The sequence below is a fragment of the Nyctereutes procyonoides genome, unplaced genomic scaffold, assembly GCF_905146905.1.
Source record: "Nyctereutes procyonoides isolate TBG_1078 unplaced genomic scaffold, NYPRO_anot_genome, whole genome shotgun sequence".
Classification (NCBI taxonomy): Eukaryota; Metazoa; Chordata; class Mammalia; order Carnivora; family Canidae; genus Nyctereutes; species Nyctereutes procyonoides.
In genome coordinates, this window is record NW_026575120.1 from 17,391,111 (window position 1) to 17,410,402 (window position 19,292).

At 39.4% G+C, this 19,292-nt stretch overlaps 1 protein-coding gene across 2 annotated transcripts; it reads left to right on the top strand.

The window, feature by feature from the left end:
• The first annotated feature begins 244 nt into the window (after nucleotides 1-244).
• GOLGA7 (golgin A7) lies at nucleotides 245-18,756 on the top strand. Of its 2 annotated transcripts, none has more exons than XM_055335546.1 (6): nucleotides 245-308; nucleotides 527-658; nucleotides 6,205-6,357; nucleotides 13,656-13,757; nucleotides 14,772-14,834; nucleotides 17,350-18,756. In XM_055335546.1, exons 2-5 carry the CDS (start codon nucleotides 548-550, stop codon nucleotides 14,817-14,819), a joined length of 414 nt encoding a protein of 137 aa, XP_055191521.1. In that variant the 5' UTR covers nucleotides 245-308; nucleotides 527-547; the 3' UTR covers nucleotides 14,820-14,834; nucleotides 17,350-18,756. The 2 variants fall into 2 exon arrangements, with proteins under 2 accessions (XP_055191521.1, XP_055191522.1); XM_055335547.1 differs by lacking the exon at nucleotides 245-308 and adding an exon at nucleotides 341-394.
• Nucleotides 18,757-19,292: the final 536 nt, after the last annotated feature.

The window sequence follows — 19,292 nt, forward strand, 5'->3', positions numbered from 1 at the left end:
GGAACGCGCAACGGCCATAGCTTCCCCGGCCTCGCCCCGCCCCGGCCCGGCCTCTTCCTTCCGTATTGACGCCCCCGGGCGGGGCGGGGCGGGGCGGGGCGAGAGGCGGAGTCGGCCCGGACCCCGCCCACTGCGCGCCTCCGCACCGCAGCGCGCAGCCTCACCAGAGTCGCTTTACGGCCAGGGCGAAGGTGGGTCCTCTCCTTGCGATAGAGGCTGAGCGGAGGGGCGGGGAAACAAGCTCTTTTGCGGCAGGACGTAAGTGACGCTGTGGGCGGTGCGACTGCAGCTGGAGGGCGAGGAGGCGGGTTCGTGTTTCCCGGGCCGAACCGGGCTGCGGGGGGTGCGGGACCTGGCCCCGGGCTATAGCTCAAGTCCCGCGGTGCCAGTATGGGTGAGGGGGAGTGGGGCGGGGCACTCCTCGCGCCACCTGGGCCCGTGGGCAGGGGCTGGGGGGCGGGCGGGCTGGAGTCTTGGGTCCAGGCCGGGGATCTGACCCGAGGCTGTTGTCCCCCCGAACCCGCAGCGCGCCGGTCCTGTCCTCGCCATGAGGCCGCAGCAGGCGCCGGTGTCCGGGAAGGTGTTCATTCAGCGAGACTACAGCAGCGGCACACGGTGCCAGTTCCAGACCAAGTTCCCCGCGGAGCTGGAGAACCGGGTACGCACCCTGTCCCCGCACCTGCTCTGGGGCGATGGGGGCGGGCCTCCTCAGGGCAGACACCGGGCCCGCAGCGTGCCTGGCGGCGAGGGGAGGGGGGAGGGGAGGGGAGGGGGAGGCGAGGCCCGGACGCGGCGTTTGGAGGAGGACGAATAAGACCGACCCCCGGGTGTGATGACCTTACAGAACTCTGTGGTGCCGAGCCAACCAGCCGCCTTCTTCCCCCCGCGCCTCCGCCCCACCCCCACCCCCACCCCGGGTTATTGACAACAGTGATGAGGAACTAATTCCTGAGGTTCCAGCCTCCTAGCTCAGCACGTTGTAAACTATATCCTCCCACCTCGCCGGGAGAGTAATCATCATCGTTCTCGTGATTGGGGTTCCTGGCCGTGGTGCTGGTCGCCCTGCTCGGCAGAAGGGGTTTATTAGATTGCTGTACCAGGCAGTACGGACAGGCCTGCTGGGAACCTGAGCGACGCGGAGCATTAGATCGGCCTGGACAGGGAAGGATCTCAGAACAAGGCCTGACACTTGCAATTCCCGGTTATGATCCCCGGGAGCCACCTGTGTTTTGTTGGCTTGCATATCAGAATTGGCGTCAGGATATAGGTCCCATAGGCAGCCCTGCACCTAGAAATGGAAGATTGAGCTGTGTTTCCTCTTTCTTCAGACTCGGGGAGAAATTCTTTGTATTTTATTTTAAAAATACAACGAAGTGAGCATGTGTGAGTTTGTTTTCTCTTGTATCTGAATGTGCTCACCCACCCAAAGAAACAAGCAAGAAGCTTGTTCTTGCTCATGTCTTGAGCCATGTTATCTTCCATTCTGTTTTCTTTTTAGAGATCAGTTTCTGGTTAAAGGGGAGCAGGTTTTCTGCTCTTTTCTGCTTGATGGGGAGGGTGAGGGACTGAGGTGATTAGGTGTGTTGTGGGTGTGGGAGTAAGAAATACTGGTCATGGGATAAGTGGGTATAGATGAGTCTGTACAAGAGCAATGTGTAGCAGTCCTTTAAAATCAGCTTGTAACAGGTAGATTGCTCTACCTGAATGCCAAGTTTGGAAAATCAATGTGTGTCAATCCTAGTGTCCTTCAACTTAATTTATAATTGTGGTCAGGTTAGTGACCCAAGTATGTTTCTTTAAGTGCAAATGAAAGATCAGGTATGCTTTACAGGGATGGTGTGTGGATGAGCTTGTCTGTGAGATGCTGTATTAAATGCTGCACTTTGCCGTCTAGATGTTGAGTTAATTCAGCTTGACACTGGGTGGACATTTCTATCATGGTTTCAAGAGATAGAAATTGAGCAAGTTGCCTGTTGTCTACTGCTACTGAACGTTATTTTTAAAATAACTTAACATCCTAGTTAACATATTTTACGTGTTAGGACTTGTATGAAATGGATCAGATGTTTTATTTGTAAGCCTGTTATGGAAACTCTGACTTATACTATTTATGTACTTTCAAATCAGAGTGTAAACTCTTCTTTCTACCACACTTACTTGGATGTTATAAGATTCCTTTGTTTTTTTTGTTTTTTGTTTTTTTAATTTACGATAGTCACAGAGAGAGAGAGAGGTGCAGAGACATAGGCAGAGGGAGAAGCAGGCTCCATGCCCCGGGAGCCCGATGTGGGATTCGATCCCGGGTCTCCAGGATCGCGCCCTGGGCCAAAGGCAGGCGCCAAACCGCTGCACCACCCAGAGATCCCGATTCCTTTGTTTAAAGGTTTTATTTATTGTTTGTTTGTTTAAAGGTTTTAAAGTCAAACTTCCAACTCATAACTGAGCCAAATATATATATGCAGGACCAGACATTAGCCTTCTACTCCATGTGTGGTAGAGCCTTTACTTTATAGTCTGGATACAGAAACACAAGGCAGTCGCAGTCCTCCACGGATTCTTACAGGAAATTGATGTTTCTAAATTCTGGAGTCCTTTTACTTCTTTGACTTCAGATTATAGCCTAGAACTGCTAGGCTATAATGTGACTCTGAGTACTAACTATAGGGAGTGTTACTTGGTGCTATTCAATTGTGTCTTTGAGGGTTTTTTTTTTTCTTCCTTTTTTTTTTTTCAGTGTTTGGGTTAAAACACTAGTTTATGCTTTAAACTGCTTGGGAGAGCTTTGATTTTTCTTTTAATGTATTGAAATCAAATTTAAATTACAGGTTTAAATTTTCCTTGCTTTGTTTGATGGAAAATTAAAAGGTTTCTGTCTTTGTTTCTATACTACTTACCCTAGAAATTGTACTGATTGCTCTGCCACTGGGCTGATTTTCCTTTGGGGAGAACATCACACTTGGTAATTTAATAGAGGAAGAAACTAATATACAAATGTTTTGTATTACTTTAAAGTATTAAATACACTTGCATTTGTACCCTTTAATCTGGGAGGGAGGACAAGTTCTGCCTGTTAACAAGTTTACTTCTGCTGCTGCCTGGTAAATGTAATACTTTGATGCTTAACTTTGTTGTCAGGACACTTCTTAAAAAGACCTTTATTCTCACGTTAGCCAGACTACAGGCATGTTAGGTACCCTTGGTCTGGGTGGGAGAGAAATAAGTGAACTATATAATTTGAAGCATTTGTTCCCCTACATACCTTTAAAAATTTGTGTCTATATCCAATTGGTAGAAATTACCTTTGACTTGTAAGCTTTGATTTGTGATCACTTTAAGCTTCAGCACCATGCTTTCTACCACATAGTTCAACAGGAAACAAAAATTCTGGGAAAACGAGTCAGATTCCTATTTCCATTCTGATATTCAGTGTTTTTTACTCCAAATTTGTATTTGGCTCCCACTTCACAAATCTCCCAATTTTGAGATAGCTTCAGTATCAGTCTTCAAGTACCCAGGGGAGAACACTGACAGGTGGTCTTCATAGTGAAGGGAGTGACAGAAAAATACCCACATTTGTTCTCGTGAGCCCTTGTATGTTAGGTCCTTTGCCTATACTGCTGACTACCACGCTTTTTACCTTTCCTCCCTTTTTTAAAATAACCTTTCAAAGAAATGCTTGACTTTTTACATTTCTTTTTTATTAAACTTTTTTTTTAATCCTTCACCTTGGATTTTTTTTTTTAAATGATCTATGATTTACCTCCATTATAAAGCATTACAGTATTGGAATAACTTTTTTAAGAACTCATGATTCTGGTATGATCAGTAATTCTGATCTGAAAGAAATAAAATGTTTATGGGTTGAATCCCATAGTTTCAAATCACACTATATCCAAAGATATGTAAATAATTCAGAGAACTTTCCTTATCAGATCATGACATTTTAGATAGGTCAAATGTGAGAGTTTGAAATTATTTAGACTTTTATGGATTTGCTGATGCGACAGATGGAAGTTGTTAACTTAGGCATAGTTAGTGAAGATAACAATTTATTATAAATATTTTTTCACAGAGTGAACAGAGTCCGTTTTCGGGGAATGAGAACTCTGACATAGATTCCCTAGATGACCATTCAAGTGGTGGCTCAGTGCAGGAATGCTGCCCTGGCTCTCAGCATCATCTCCACCCACCCAACCCCTGTCAGAAACTGAATATTTTGGAAATTAAAAGTAGCTCCTTTGGAAAATAACAAGAGAGCCGCCACCACTTAAAGTTCACATTAAAGTTTTTCGTGCCATTGGCTCATTGAGTCCTCATAGTTTTTCCACACAAAGGACAAAACAATGATTGCAACTGGTTCTAACCTAAAGGATTTTAATTGTTTGAAAGTGATGATCATAAATTGTTTTACATTTTAAAGAATTAGGTTCTTGGGACTATTTTGTCTCCAACAGTATTTTGAAGTTATTTGACTTTCTTTTGAGTCTTTGTATAAGACTTCACAAAAGAGGGGCACCTGGGTGCTTCAGTCAGTTAAGCCTCTTGATTTCAGTTCAGGTCAGGAGATTGAACTCTGTGTCAGGCTCTGTGTTGGGCAGAGAGAGGCTTAAGATTCTCTCTCTCTCAAAAAAGGACTTTATAAAGGAGGGAATTCGTATGTAAGGAGTTACTCTTTTCAGGAATAAGGTAGATGTGTGAGAGGAGGCATAGAGTAAGGACAGATAAACTGTCCTTTGTTGCCAAGAATGATAGTTTTGCGTGAAAAGCTCTACTAATTGAGTGAAAGTCCTAGGGTAGAACTGAGATTTGAAATCTACAAAGTACTGTTAGGAGAAAAACGTGAAAGCAGGAGAGGAGGTTAGAGTGAAAATGGATGACAGTGGTAGATTAGTATAAATGTGAGATAATGGTGTCACTGAATAGAAGGGTAATAGGAATGATTTGATACAAAGAGTTGTGTGATAGTTTGAGATTTTGCCTTGTTTAGTGTGAGCTTTCAGTAGATTCCAGTGTTTAGGGACTCAATTTAAGATTACCTGCTCTTAAAAGCAAGAGAGGCAAATCAAGAAACAGATGCTTAACTGTGGAGAACAAACTGATAGTTACCAGAGGGGAGGTTGTTGGGGGGGGGGGGTGAGGGAAATAAGGTGATGGGGATTAAGAAGTGCACTTCTGGGCAGCCTGGGTGGCTCAGCGGTTTAGCACCGCTTTCAGCCCAGGGCGCAATCCTGGAGACCCGGATGGAGTCCCACGTCAGGCTCCCTGCATGGTGCTTGCTTCTCCCTCTACCTGTGTCTCTCTGCCTCTCTCTCTGAGTCTCTCATGAGTAAATAAATAAAATCTTTAGGAAAAAAAAAAAAAAGAAGTGCACTTCCTGTGATGAGCACCAGGTATGGCATGAAAGTGTTGAAAGTTTTATATACCCAAAACTAATATTACACTGCTTGCTAACTGGAATTTAGATAAAAACTCGAAAAAGTAATGAGATTACCTGCTCTTTCCAGTTAAAGAGAATGTCTCCTTCCTTTCATACCCCTGCCATACTTTAAATATGCCTTGTCAATTTATTACCTATTTATATTTACATACATGTTCTATTTGCATGACTGTCAACTCCTAGAGGACTGAGACAATGTCTTATTCATCTTTCTCTAAGGCCTGTCCTAACATCTGATGATAGATGCTCAATAAATGTGAATATAAGTGGAAGCAAAGATGGAAGGATTGTATAATTTTTTAAAAGATTTATTTATTTTAGAGAGAGAGAGCACATGCCAGCAGGGGAGAAGGAGAGACACAGAGTATCAAGCAGACTCAGTGCTGAGCACAGAGCCCAGCATGGGACTTAATCCCATAACCTATGAGATCATAACCTAAGCCACAACCAAGAGTCAGATGCTCTATCAGCTGAGCTACCCAGATGCCCCAGGATTGTATAATTTTATTGTTACTTGGTACTCAGTATAAAGAATAAAGAGACAAGATATTGAATCTTGAAGATATCCAGTGTCCATAAGAAGGATAAGATGAAACAAAGACTAAGCAGTTTCAGTAACATAGGTCCCATTTTAATCATTTAAAATGTTTGCCAACTATTGGATAAGAATGTTGATGAAATAGCAGAATGAATTAATGATAGCAGGCATAACTGAGTGATTGATCTTTTTTTCCAAAACTTACTTTTAACTTCTTTTTTCAACACAGATTGATAGGCAGCAGTTTGAAGAAACAGTTCGAACTCTAAATAACCTTTATGCAGAAGCAGAGAAGCTTGGAGGCCAGTCTTATCTTGAAGGCTGTTTGGCTTGTTTAACGGCTTATACCATCTTCTTATGCATGGAGACTCATTACGAGAAGGTAAGGTACCTTTGTTCTCACAAAATCTCTTAAAATCATAAAAAAGGTTAATTGACATTTATGTTTACTGGTGACAGTTGCCATAAAACTTAAAGGGGCAAGAAAGAAAAAACTTAAAGGGCCATGTATAATAATAATAATAATTCAAATTCTGCTGTTGCTTCTGTGTCTGGAGCACATAGTAAAGAGTCCCGAGTCTTTCAGAAACTGGTCAAAACTGATGTGTCAACATGGAGTTAACATACCAGTGTTCAAATTGGCTTACACTTAAGAAAACTGTGGAAAATCTATATTTTCATTCTGTTTAGCTTTCTCAGAATCCTTTTTACTTATCCTGCCACTTGCGTTTTTTCTTCTCTTTCTAACCTGCTAGACATGGAGTTGCCAGTTTCTCAACTTAGATGTCCAAAAGGCAAACTTCCCACCTCCCCATTTTGTTTAATAGCACCCTGCCTTTCTCAGTACCATCTTAAGGTATGGAGGATGAAAAAGAAGGGAAATATTTTCAGTTGTCAACTGAAATATATTCCATTTTCACATTATTAACTTCTCATGATTTCCTCTGCCACTGTTCTAATATATTCCCTGATTACCTGTCTCTTAGACTATTGAAATAGTCTGATGAGTTTTATTTCTTTCATTCTTTTATTTTTCTAAACCATTTGCTTCCGCCTTCATAAAACACTGCATTACTGGGGCTCCTGGATGGCTCAGTCACTTGAGCTTCCAACTCTTGACTTCAGCTCAGGTCATGATCCTGGAGTCCACTTGAGATTCTCTCCCTCCTCTGCCCCTCTCCACACTCGCCTGTTCTCTCTCTCTCTCTCTCTCTCTCTCTCTCTCTGTTGCTAGAATAAATAAAATAAAATCTTAACAAACTGCGTTACTTTCTCTAGCACTCTTACAAAGTCAGAGGCCTTCCCTGGCTTCCATTTATTGCCAGTGAGTGATGTTCAAGCCCTTCTCCAACGGACCTCCAGGTTACGTTTCCAGCTCTGTCTCCCAGCCTTTCCTCACTTTGTCTTTCAGCCAAACTCATTCACTCACCAAGCACCAAGCACACGCTCTGAGATTTTCCTTTACCTACAGTTCCATTCCTTCTGTGTTCAAATCTCACCAGCCCTTTATGTCCTGCTGCCATCTAACTTTTCCTTATGCTTCTAATTGGAATTTTTTTCTTGCCTTTGTATCCCCACAATACTGTATTTATGTCTCTTTTCCTGGCACTTACCCTCTCTTGACTTTGGAGTGAAGCAGTTTGCATTTTTATTTGCCCTTCAAGTATGTATTTTTCTTGAGGTCAAGGACATTGCCTTAACCATTTTATGTCCCTCTTCATGCCAAATACCAAGCCCAGGCTGTGTTAGGCATTCACTGAATGTGTGTTGAATGAATTTAAGTTAATCACAGTACACTCCTAATATATCATTTAATTTTGAGCATTTTTACCAGCTGAAATGCTATAAAGATATCTCTATAATACTCCACCTAATACAAGTGTGCCTGTGATGTCCTAGACTCTGTAGTGGAGAGCAGATACAGTTGCAGCTAAAGTATTTTTGGAGTTATTGGCTGAAAATGCTGCTGCTGCCAGATGCTTCATTAGCATCCTGACATGAATTGTCTTAGTTTTACTAAAAGAATGTATTTAATAACTAAATTAGTAGTTTATATTTTTTCTATACCTTATAGAGAAGTAGCTAACTTTCATTTCTCTTTTAACATTCAAAATCAGAAGTTTTAAAGGATCAGTATTTGTCTTAGCAGTTTCTCTTTAATAGTACATTTGCTGAGTGAAGGGACAAGAGATTCGTTCATTTCATAAATATTTATTGAAAACCTACTATGGGGCAGCGCAGGGGGTGGCTCAGCGGTTTAGCGCTGCCTTCAGCCCAGGGTGTGATCCTGGAGACCCAGGATCGAGTCCTGCGTCGGGCTCCCTGCATGGAGCCTGCTTCTCCCTCTGCCTGTGTCTCTGCCTCTCTCTCTCTCTCTCATGAATAAATAAATAAAATCTTACAAAAAAAAAAAAAAAAAAGAACACCTGCTATGTACTAAACAGTGTGCAGGGGATATAACAGGGCAAATATGATTGCTGACATTGTGGTGTTTATAATTTAGTTACTAAATATAATTTAGTAACAACAGATGCAAAAGAAACAAGACCAACTCAATTATAAATGGTGGTAAGTGTCTTAAGGAAACAAACTTTCCTGTTTGTTTCCTATTAAATATAATAGGAGAGACCTAATTTAGATTGTATGGCCAGAAAAGGCCTCTGAAGTAGTAGCATATGAGCTGCTATGGGAAGGATGCAAATCCAGGACCATTCAGATAGAGAGATGAGTGTGTGCAAAGGCCCAGAGAGCATAATGGGTTCTGGGAACTATAAGAAGGCCAGTGTGGAAGGAGAGAAGTGAAGAGACGGGCCAGAGATGAATTTGGAGATAGAGAGCTGTATCATGTGTGTAGTCCATGAAAAGATGTTTAGATTTTATTTTCAGTGCCAAGGGGAAGCACTGAAAGGTTTTAAGCAGGAGAGTGATACAATTAGGTTTTCATTTTATTTTATTTTTTATTTTTATTTTTTTAAGGATTTATTTATTTATAATAGACATCAATCCCGGGACTCCAGGACCGCGCTCTGGGCCAAAGGCAGGCGCTAAATCACTGAGCCACCCAGGGATCCCCATAGATTTTCATTTTAAAGCAATCTCTTTAACCTAGGGGAAAAAAAGATAAAAGTGGAAGTAGAAACCAGGTAGCATGCTCCATAGAAATCCAAGCAGGAGATGATTATAGCTTGAGCAGGGACTGGAGCAATAGAGATGGAAGGAGGTGAACAAATTCAAGGAATATGTTGATAGTGAAATACAGATTTGAACTGGAGGCCATGTAGGAGAGGAGGGTAAGACTGAATCCAAATGGATAGAAACTAGGCCATCCGGGCGTGGTCATTTACAGAAGCACATGGTACTGCCAATTTGAGGTGTAATTATGTCCTCTAGAGTATTTTGTTCATGCTTAGTGGAGTAGTAGATAATTGAGTTGTCATCACACTATAGTTTTACATTTGTTGATAAGATTTTAACTAACTTTTAATCAATGTGCATTTGCTGAAATAGATACCCCCTTCTAATGTCAGTTGTACAAAAAAAATTGGTAATTGGGTGCCAGCCAAGTCAATTGCATTAATTATGGGATCATGGACAAATTAATCTCTGAGTTCTCACACCTATAAAATGGGTGCTAGGGCAGCCCCGGTGGCACAGTGGTTTAGCGCCGCCTGCAGCCCAGGGCGTGATCCTGGAGACCCTGGATCGAGTCCCACGTCAGGCTCCCTGCATGGAGCCTGCTTCTCCCTCTGCCTGTGTCTCTGCCTCTCTCTCTGTGTCTCTATGAATAAATAAATAAAATCTTTAAAAGAATAAAAAATTAAAAAAAAAATTAAATGGGTGCTAGAATTTAATGCATTTCCTCACATATGGTAGATGCTTAATAGTATTCTCTTAAGATAAATTTAAAAATTAGTGTATATACATATATACATATGCTAACTTACGTGTTTATATATATATACACACATACATGTTTTAATTAGATATTTGTGAATAGTTTTGGGTTTTTTTTTCAGATATAAGTAATCTTTTTTAGCAGCTGCTAGCTTATTTAACTGCTTAAAACATTTAGCAGCTTTTAATTAAAATCCCTTTGACTATTGGGGCGCCTGGCTGGCTCAGTAGAGCATGGGACTCCTGATCTCAGGGTTATAAGTTCAAGCCCCACATTGGGTGTGGAGGCTACTAAAAATAAATAAATAAAAATCCCTTTGATTATTAATCTTGACAGGCAGTTCTCTGTATCAGAAATAGAGTGGAAATTGATCCTAATATATGTTTTAACTTGGGATCATAGGCAACATGGAAGGTATTACTTTATAAGTCTAATCAAGGTTTCTTTCTTGTTATGGAGTATTATAAAGCAAGTAAAGACCAAATAAAATTAGGGGCGCCTGGGTGGCTCAGTTGATTAAGTGTCCACCTTTGGCTCAGTTCATAATCCCAGGGTCCAGGGGTTGAGTCCTGCATCCATCCGCTCCCTGCTCAATGAGAAGTCTGTTTCTCGCTCTCCCTATGCGCCTCCCTCCCCACTCATGTTTTCTCTCTCTCTCTCTCTTTGCTCTCCTCTCTCACTCTCTCTCTCAAATAAATAAAAAAATAAAATATTTTGTTAAAAAACAAATAAGATTAGTTTTAAGAAACCAAAATTTAGGGCAGCCCTGGTGGCTCAGCAGTTTAGCGCCACCTTCAGCCCAGGGTGTGATCCTGGAGACTCGGGATCGAGTCCCACATCAGGCTCCCTTCATGAAGCCTACTTCTCCCTCTGCCTGTGTCTCTGCCTCTATCTCTCTCTGTATCTCTTGTGAATATATAAGTAAAATCTTTAAAAAAAAAAAAAAAAGAAACCAAAATTTAAGGCATGTCCATATTTTTAAATAGGTAATTTTATTTTAGAAACTGGACATGAATAACTAGATCGTGCAAAGTGATTAACTGGAATGATCATAATTAAGATGTGTACTTATACTTTTAAAAGAAAATTTTAAATATATATTTGTAGTTTTGATAAAAATCATACAAGAACAGCTGCCCTCTCCATCTATCAATTTGTACATTAGGAATTTCTAGGCTATTATTTACTACTTTATGAAAGGACAGGATTGAGTCATTTAGTCTGTATTGTTTTAAACACTAAAATTTTAGTCTACAAACAGTAAGCCAAATATAATAGTGCTTATACTTTGTCATGTGGGTTAAATTTTTTGAAATTGTAAATAAGCCTTTTAAAACTCCCTAGAACAATCATGCTTTTTTTTTCCTATAATGTGCTATTTATTGATTTAAAATGAAGATAAAGACTTCAGTGTTATTTCTCTATTGTTGCTGCCCATTATAATTAGGGAACAAATGGGCTTGTAGAAGCTTCTCCTCTCAGTAGCTATCTGCCTTGTTCATAACATCCCTTCTGCCTGTGTGCTATATCGTCTATAAAGGAACAAATTAGAAGGAACTTAGATATTTTCTGAAAATACTGTTCTCATTTAGCTTCGCTTAGGATATTTTTTCTTGAACATCTGTATTTTTTCTTCAGGGTTTCTCCAGTTTAATATTTCCAAGGAGGATAATAGTCTTTATTGGGGTTTGATCGTGTTTAGCTTTGTAAATATTAAAACACAGATTGAGGTTTTGTTAGGTATGAGGATAACAGACAATTTTGTTCAATATTGTAGATTGTTTTGACTCTGATTTACCAAAAATAATCTGACTAAAATTGCAACAGTTTTCTTTCTGAACTTATACCTAAGTGCACATGAATGTTATTAAAGTTTAAGTAAAAGGGATCCCTGGGTGGCGCAGCGGTTTGGCGCCTGCCTTCGGCCCAGGGCGCGATCCTGGAGACCCAGGATCGAATCCCACGTCGGGCTCCCGGTGCATGGAGCCTGCTTCTCCCTCTGCCTGTGTCTCTGCCTCTCTCTCTTTCTGTGACTATCATAAATAAATAAAAAATAAAAAATAAAAAAATATATAAAGTTTAAGTAAAAACCTTGCACAACAGTTATGCTTCAGTCAAATAAAAGCATGCTCTTTCTTTGCTGGTAACCCGTACCCAAGGAGAGAGGGAGGAAAGCTGTTCTGACGGCCCCCTCTAGTGGAAATGGACTAGAGTAAGGGTAGACCGATTCTCCAATTTCCAGTTCTGGCAGGTGAGCTGAGAAAGGAATTGGAGAGAAGATTGAGGGTCCTGAGTTGGGCACCTTCATGGGCTTCTTCCTTCTCTTTGTCATGTTAGCATGACTGACAAACTGATAGGAAGCTAGAGCCTAAGATGGCTTTTTTTTTGCCCATAAAGACCAAGCATCATTCAAGTTCTTTCAGAGTTGAAAATAGGAGAATGATACTTGTATTACTTCAGGTAATTAGGTAAAAAAAAAAAAAAATGTTTTCTTTAGAAGTGGTATTCTTAATTCACTCCCTAAAGAACCCTGCAGACGGCTCTCTTAATAACATTGTGCTCTTTTAGAACATGAAATTATAGTATTCCCAAAGATGTAACATGAATAAACATAAATTTTGTTTTCCTTAAATTAGATAAGCCATTAGACAAACTACCTAGTGGTTTAAATTCTAAATCATCTTATCCCATGGCACCTAAATTGCAGCATCCTCATTTTGTTAGTTTGCCCTGGTTCATTGTAGACACACACTTAAATGGTTTCTTAATCTCTAACTGTATTCTCAGACAGTTCTTTTTCACTTATGATGTGATCACATTTATCCGGGACTTTAGCATATGCTGGTAGTATGAATTTAAGAAAACACATAGTAATTAAAGAACTGGATTAGAGCCTTTTTGAACATTAGAGCCAAAAGAGGGTTATGATGACTTTGAATCTGAAAAAAAAAAAAAAAACATGTAACTCTTTGATTTTGTGTATAGCTATTAAGATTTATTTTCTTCTAGCTTATCTGCCTCAAAATTGCCCTTATTAAAGCTGCAGATTTGGCAATTTCCAGAAGTTCCTCTGTATCCTATCTGGTTTTTGTCTGCATTTGCTTTGACTTTTACAACCTTAATGCTAAACTTATAAACCGAAGTTCCCATCAAGGACACAAGGGCAGACTGCGGAGTAGCATTATATGCAATGGTGAAAATTGATACAAGACACTTGTCATCAGAACCTCCATGGCTGCTGTCACATGCTTTTCAAAGGAAGGAAACTTTTCAGTTTTAATCGAACTAGGCAATCTCTTGTTACGGGCCAACTTTGTATCATTACTTAAAGTTGACAAAAACATGCAAAGGAGAGAGGCCAGTTGTTAAGTGTTAATGGGAAAGGCTAAGAACTACCCTTGGTATGAGGAGGTGTCGCATTGACCACACTTGATGCGTGAGAAGGAGCAAAGTACAACCAACTTTTGTGTCTATAATCAGCTACTTATTTCTCTATCTCCAGGGCTGAGAGGACAGCAGGTAAGGAGCAGGGGCTGGTACTCTTGCCTTTGTGTGCATCAGTGCTCATACCACACTGAAGAGCCTGACATGCAGAGTCCATTAGGCTGTGCCATGTGTCACATACAGCCAGTGTGTGCCAGATACTCAAAGTGTGTCCCTTCATACAAATATCCATTTCTTGTTTTAAAAACTAATTCCACTGCCTGAGTGTTTTGAGATCCAGCTGATACTTAATGGGAAATCCGATGACATTTGTAAAAAGCTATGGTGTTTCTTTCCCTCAGGTTCTGAAGAAAGTGTCCAAATACATTCAAGAGCAGAATGAGAAGATCTATGCTCCCCAAGGCCTCCTCCTGACAGATCCCATTGAGAGAGGACTTCGAGTTGTATCCTTTTTGCCCAGATCATAAGGTCTAAATATCTATAAAAGTTTGATGGTACTATTTGGCATCTACTAGATAGAGAAAATTTAACTCCCTTCTCTTGTATTTGCCCTAAGAATCTTATGTGTGAATCACATACCTACCACAAGTCTCTTGTCTCCAACATTTTTCCTAAAGCATGTCTCCTTCCTTTGCATTATGCAGGTCTCTGGATTGTTTGATATTCTGGTTACCGTCTTTCTTGGTGGTTCTGAGGGCATCTTGTAGTAATAATGGGGGTGGCATGAGTAATGCATTTCAGCTGCAAAAACTCGGACCCTAAAGCCTCTTTGAAATGCATAAACTCATAATGTGTGGTGAGACTTGTCATCTAAATGAATTGCAGTTCCGTGGGTTCATCTGACTAGTTGAAATCAGTTACAGCTGCCAGATGTATAATTTCATTACCTTTGACATACTGTGCATATTTTTAGAGGCAGTAAGCTTTGAAACTCACCAAGTAAATTTGGTAAATAAAATTGCAAAAAAAAAAAAAAACTAATTTAGCTTGATAACTAGAGTAATGAGTAAAATAAATTTTTTTTAAAACCTAGGTCAGATTATCCCAGGCCTTCCAGCTGATAATAATTTCAGCAGTTTTATTTTACTCTGCAGCAGTGATGCTTAAACTTTCAGAGGTCATGAACACTCTCCCAAGAAAAAGTTCGCAAATAATTTCAGGACATTTTGAACCGCTGAATTCATTACCTTCTTCAATTCTCAGCTAAAAACCCTCTAGTTCTCCAGCATGGCATCTTTTTTCAGAATTCTTTTTTTCCAAAAAATAAATAATGCTTTGGGGAGAATTACATTTCTGAAAGTTTTCTCTAAGGTGGAGAAAGCATCATGTTTAACTTAAGTAGGAGAGAGCAAAGGAAATTGAAAGCAAAGTCTATGTAGATCATATACATGCTCTTGCCATCGTCCCCTTTATATGTTCCATCCTACAGTGTGTTTTCTTAACAGCCATGCTGTTAGATTGAAATCACCATTTATGAAGACAGAGGCATGAGCAGTGGAAGATAAACCGTAGAATTAAAGGTAAAAAAAATTATGTGACTTATATGCAGTTTATGTAATTTGTAGCATGCATGAATTTTCTTCCCTGAAGGGTAAATAAATCATTAGATAATGGCATATTCTCTGTTTTGGCTTGATATTTAAAATGTGTCTATAACCTAAATTCTATTTGGTGATTTAGAATTTAAGCCTGATTTTTCCTCTTTGTATTGTTTTCAGACTGGTTTTGTTGTTACTTTGCTTTAGTGGTGATTTTTTTTTTTTTGGTGGGGGAGGTGTTGCTTTAATATTTCAAAGCAATCCTAGACATTTAAATAGTTGGATTTTGCATATAAAAATTGTTTAAGCGATTGCCCTGCCTATATGATGAATGGCTTTAATAACCAAAGAAACATTTCAGAGTTGGAGGGGGAGATTCTGAATATTTCATCCATTTAAGTGGTTTCATTGAAAACTTACCCCCGAAGAAACTTAGAAAACTTACCCCTGGTGGTTAAAACCATAAATATGATTCTTTTGTTTACAATATTTATGTTCTTAGATATCCATATAATGACCTTGAAGAAGTGAGAAACAAGTTAGCTAATACTGATAGGAGGGTAGAAGAATCATGTGGAAGCCTTATTAATACAGGAGCACAGTCTTCTAAGTAACAGAAAATCATACTTCACTATTTCTGCTGATTTCATATGCTTTCTACAGAGAGTGTTCTGCTGCTGTATTTTCCTAATTGTGTGCAGGTGTTTGTCACTAACAGGCAGGACAGAAACAGATCTGCCAAAGCAGACATCCTTCTCCTTCCCAGGGCAACAGAAATAATAACTGCCATTTCAAGGGCACCTGCACTGTGCCAAGTGCCATACAAATGGATTTCTCATCCTTCCAAGAAGTGTGCAGAGCATTTCCTCCATGTTACAGATGAGCAAACCGAGGTACAAATAGAGTAAATGGTGTTCTCAAAATTACACAGTTTATCACACTGTGGGATATGAACCCAAGTTCGACTGACCATAAAACCCGTTTTTTACACCATACGTCCTATAAGTACTTGTAGCAGCAGAAACAGGAAGAGGGAAGAGTTCATCAGATTATTCTAAGTGCTTATCCTCCCCTTTTCTTTTTCAAGACTTTCTTTAAAAATACATTTTGTCTGCCCTGTACAACTTATCAAATCCTATAAACCAACCAAATTCCAAAGCTGCCTTCTCTTAGCACTAGTGAAAGTGTCACCTGAATTCTTTGACTTTGAAAGCCAAAAATCTAAATAATGATATCCTCTGCCATGTGTTTTATTTCTTTAAAAAGGCCTTATTTGGGAACACTTAGTGTTACTTGTTCAAAGAATTGCTCGTGTACAATTTCCAAACTGACACTTCTCAGTTGTGCAACAAGGAACCTTAATGTGTGGTTTTTGTTATGTGCCATTGGAGTAAGTTTGTTTTATCAATTGCAGCTGTGTTGGCTTGGCACAACGCATTTGTCATGACTCACTTTGCAGCTATTACTGCTAGATGTAATGTTTTTCTGAGGTGGCATGGGGTTTTGAGCAATTACACACCAGAGACTAATCTATCAATAGTCAGGCAACTGTGAAATTTTGAAATGGGAAAGATTTATATTAGGAACTCCTGGATAGTTTCATGAATGCAAATATTTCTGTTCAATTTAGAGCTGTGTGTTTTTCAGGCCCAGGATCTAGTGTGGGTAGAGGTCTTAGAGGAGAGGGAGAAACTGTAAGAATACTCAATTCAGTTCTGTGGTTTTCTTAAGTCTCCATGTTTTCTGCAAATGGAAGTATTAACATGAGAGTTAATGATTTAACCAAAAAATACACAAATCATGGAGATGGCCTTTATTAAAAGTGTTTAAAATATCTCTATTAAAGACTGATGGTGGTTTTTTGGGGGGGTGAATGGGTGACGAGCACTGAGGGGGGCACTTGATGGGATGAGCACTGGGTGTTATTCTGTAAGTTGGCAAATAAATAAATAAAAATAAATAAATAAATAAAATTTAAAAATAAATTTATTATAAAATTATAAAAAAATAAAAATCGGAACATATCAGTACCGGGTCACAGTAAATGAGCACTGACGAAAATAGCTACCTTTTGTGGGTGCTCATTATGTGCCTGCACTGTTCTAAATGCTTACTCCTGATTATCACAGTGGCCCTACAAGGTACGTACTGTTACCCCAGTTTTCTCAGATGTGGAAAATCAGGTGTAGAGAACCTAAGTTACTTGTCTAAGGCTGAAGACTAATAGGTAGTAGTAGTCCAGGCAGCCTGGCCCCAGATTTGCCACTTCAGCCTGTGTTGTGCTATACCTCTTGTGACATTGTCCAGAGACTGAAACAGGCAGGGCTTGCATTTCTAGACTATTGAGCTATGTCCTTAGTGAGTACAGGTCCAAGTATTCTATTAGCTAGAACTAGCCCACTTATTAGGAGCTCCTGTAAGTTGGTGTAGGAGCGATGTTTTAGAGGTTATTTTAGCATCCCTTTCTAAAACTTCTACTTTTTGTATCTAACTGCAGATCCCACCTCCAGCTGGGACCCTCATCTATCCACTGGCCAATCGCAGTGTCCCCTACCTCCTCTCCAGAGCATCATTCCTTTGTATCTGCTGCCAGAGCCACGGTGCCATATACTCCAAGGACTAACTTTCTAAAATTCCACACGTGGAGTGACCTCTAGTCGCTCAGCATCCACTTTGTGTCTCCAAATTGTTTAGGACTCTGTAATCTTTTGATTCATTTCTGAGAAAACACAATGAAGTGTGTCACTTTTTTTATTCAAAGCCATTAATAAAAGATGCCGTTGGTTAGCCCAACACAAAGTTTATTTCTTATCTGCCAACCAGTACCAGTGGTTCTCTTCATTCCTTGGGCCAGCTTCCCAGGTAGCTCTAGACTTCAACAAGTCATATCGTAGCCAGTGTTCACTCTTCTTTCCCCCAAATTAATAAAATGCTTTCCTCCCAGATTTTGGCGAAAGGTAGGCTGTGTCTATGGTTTTGCTAATGCATCTCCCACATTTCAAAGAACTACCAGTTTTGCCATGGCTAAACTCTTAAAGATCTGTTTCTGCTGTTCAGTTTCTCAACCTGAAACTCATTGGAAAAATAATGTATAATGTTATTTGTTTTATTATAGCAATTATTCCTAACTAAAGCAGTATTTAATGCAATTTCCAGTTATTTTTCTTTGGAGAATTTTATTATTGCATTACCTTAAATGTTGGGAAGATGTAGTATATGTTGTGTGTTCCTTACAAAAAATAAGTAAGCACAATAAAGTGGATGCTAAACCATCAAACATAAATGTCCCTGCTGTGTCCCTGAATGTGTAATAAGCAAGTATAATAAATATTTTAATTATAGTTTTGTTATAAATATAACTTATGAGAAAAAAATTTGATAGGAATAATACTGTATATTGCTAATTTTTAACTATCCCTACTGGCAAACCTTATGATTCATAGACTTTCCTCATATACAGTATTCAGTGCACAGGAATCTTATGATTGGTTCAAGTACAGTAAGTTCAGTGATTTCCAACTAAAATTCTCACATCTGAGTCAGTGTTTCTAGTTCTTTTGGCTGTATGTTCTTAGTATCAGGGTTTCTTATGCCCTTCATTCATCTTTGGGGTTTGAGAGCACTGTTTTTGGGAAAAAGTTCAGAAATATATTAGGAAAGAATGAAACCGTTAAAAGTTTTACTTGCAGAGATACTGTAGGTGCTAATACTGGATTTAAATCTTTCAGATTTAGTTTCTTTTATGGATCTGTTATTCAGTAAATCCCATCGGTCTGTGTAATATTTTAATTGTATAAAACTCCTTTGTTACTTTATAGCCTGTAATAATGTGTCTGTCTGCCTTTTAAACCTGTTGCAATAACTTTGCTGAAATAACTCATTAGTAAAACTTTTCTTAAACAAATTGTGTCATATTTGGTGTGGTTTGGTAAAGAGATAAGGCATTAAATTTTTCAGATAAACAATACAGCTAGAATCACTGCAACTTAATATTTCTCAACAAACATCTTAACACTCATCACACTTTTCAGTATTTTACAAAAGGGGCAGATATGTTAGCCAAATAGATAAAAACCAAAAAATATTTCCTAATAAACCAAAAAATATTTCCTGATAGTAAAAAAATGTATTCAACTAAAGTTAAGGATTAGGATGTTTCATTAGGAAAAAAATATCAGTTGTTGTTACTATATTGGATCATCTGATGACTCTTTTTAAGATGAAGTGCATTTGTAGAAAAAAACCACATATAAAAATATAGTCCATATTCTGACTTTTGTGAGAATTTTGTTTTTTTATTCATTCATGGGAGAGAGATAGGCAGAGACACAGGCAAAGGGAGAAGCAGGCTCCCCACAAGAAGCCTGACATGGGACTCCCTCTGGGACCCCAGGATCATGCTCTGAGCCAAAGGCAGACACTCAACCACTGAGCCACCCA

Excerpts from the sequence above, each read along its gene's own strand:
- GOLGA7 (XM_055335546.1), top strand. The coding sequence starts at position 548 with ATGAGGCCGCAGCAGGCGCCGGTGTCCGGGAAGGTGTTCATTCAGCGA. Across the intron at positions 6,358-13,655 it reads TGGAGACTCATTACGAGAAG|GTTCTGAAGAAAGTGTCCAA; the intron begins GTAAGGTACCTT and ends TCTTTCCCTCAG. Across the intron at positions 13,758-14,771 it reads TTGAGAGAGGACTTCGAGTT|ATTGAAATCACCATTTATGA; the intron begins GTATCCTTTTTG and ends CCATGCTGTTAG.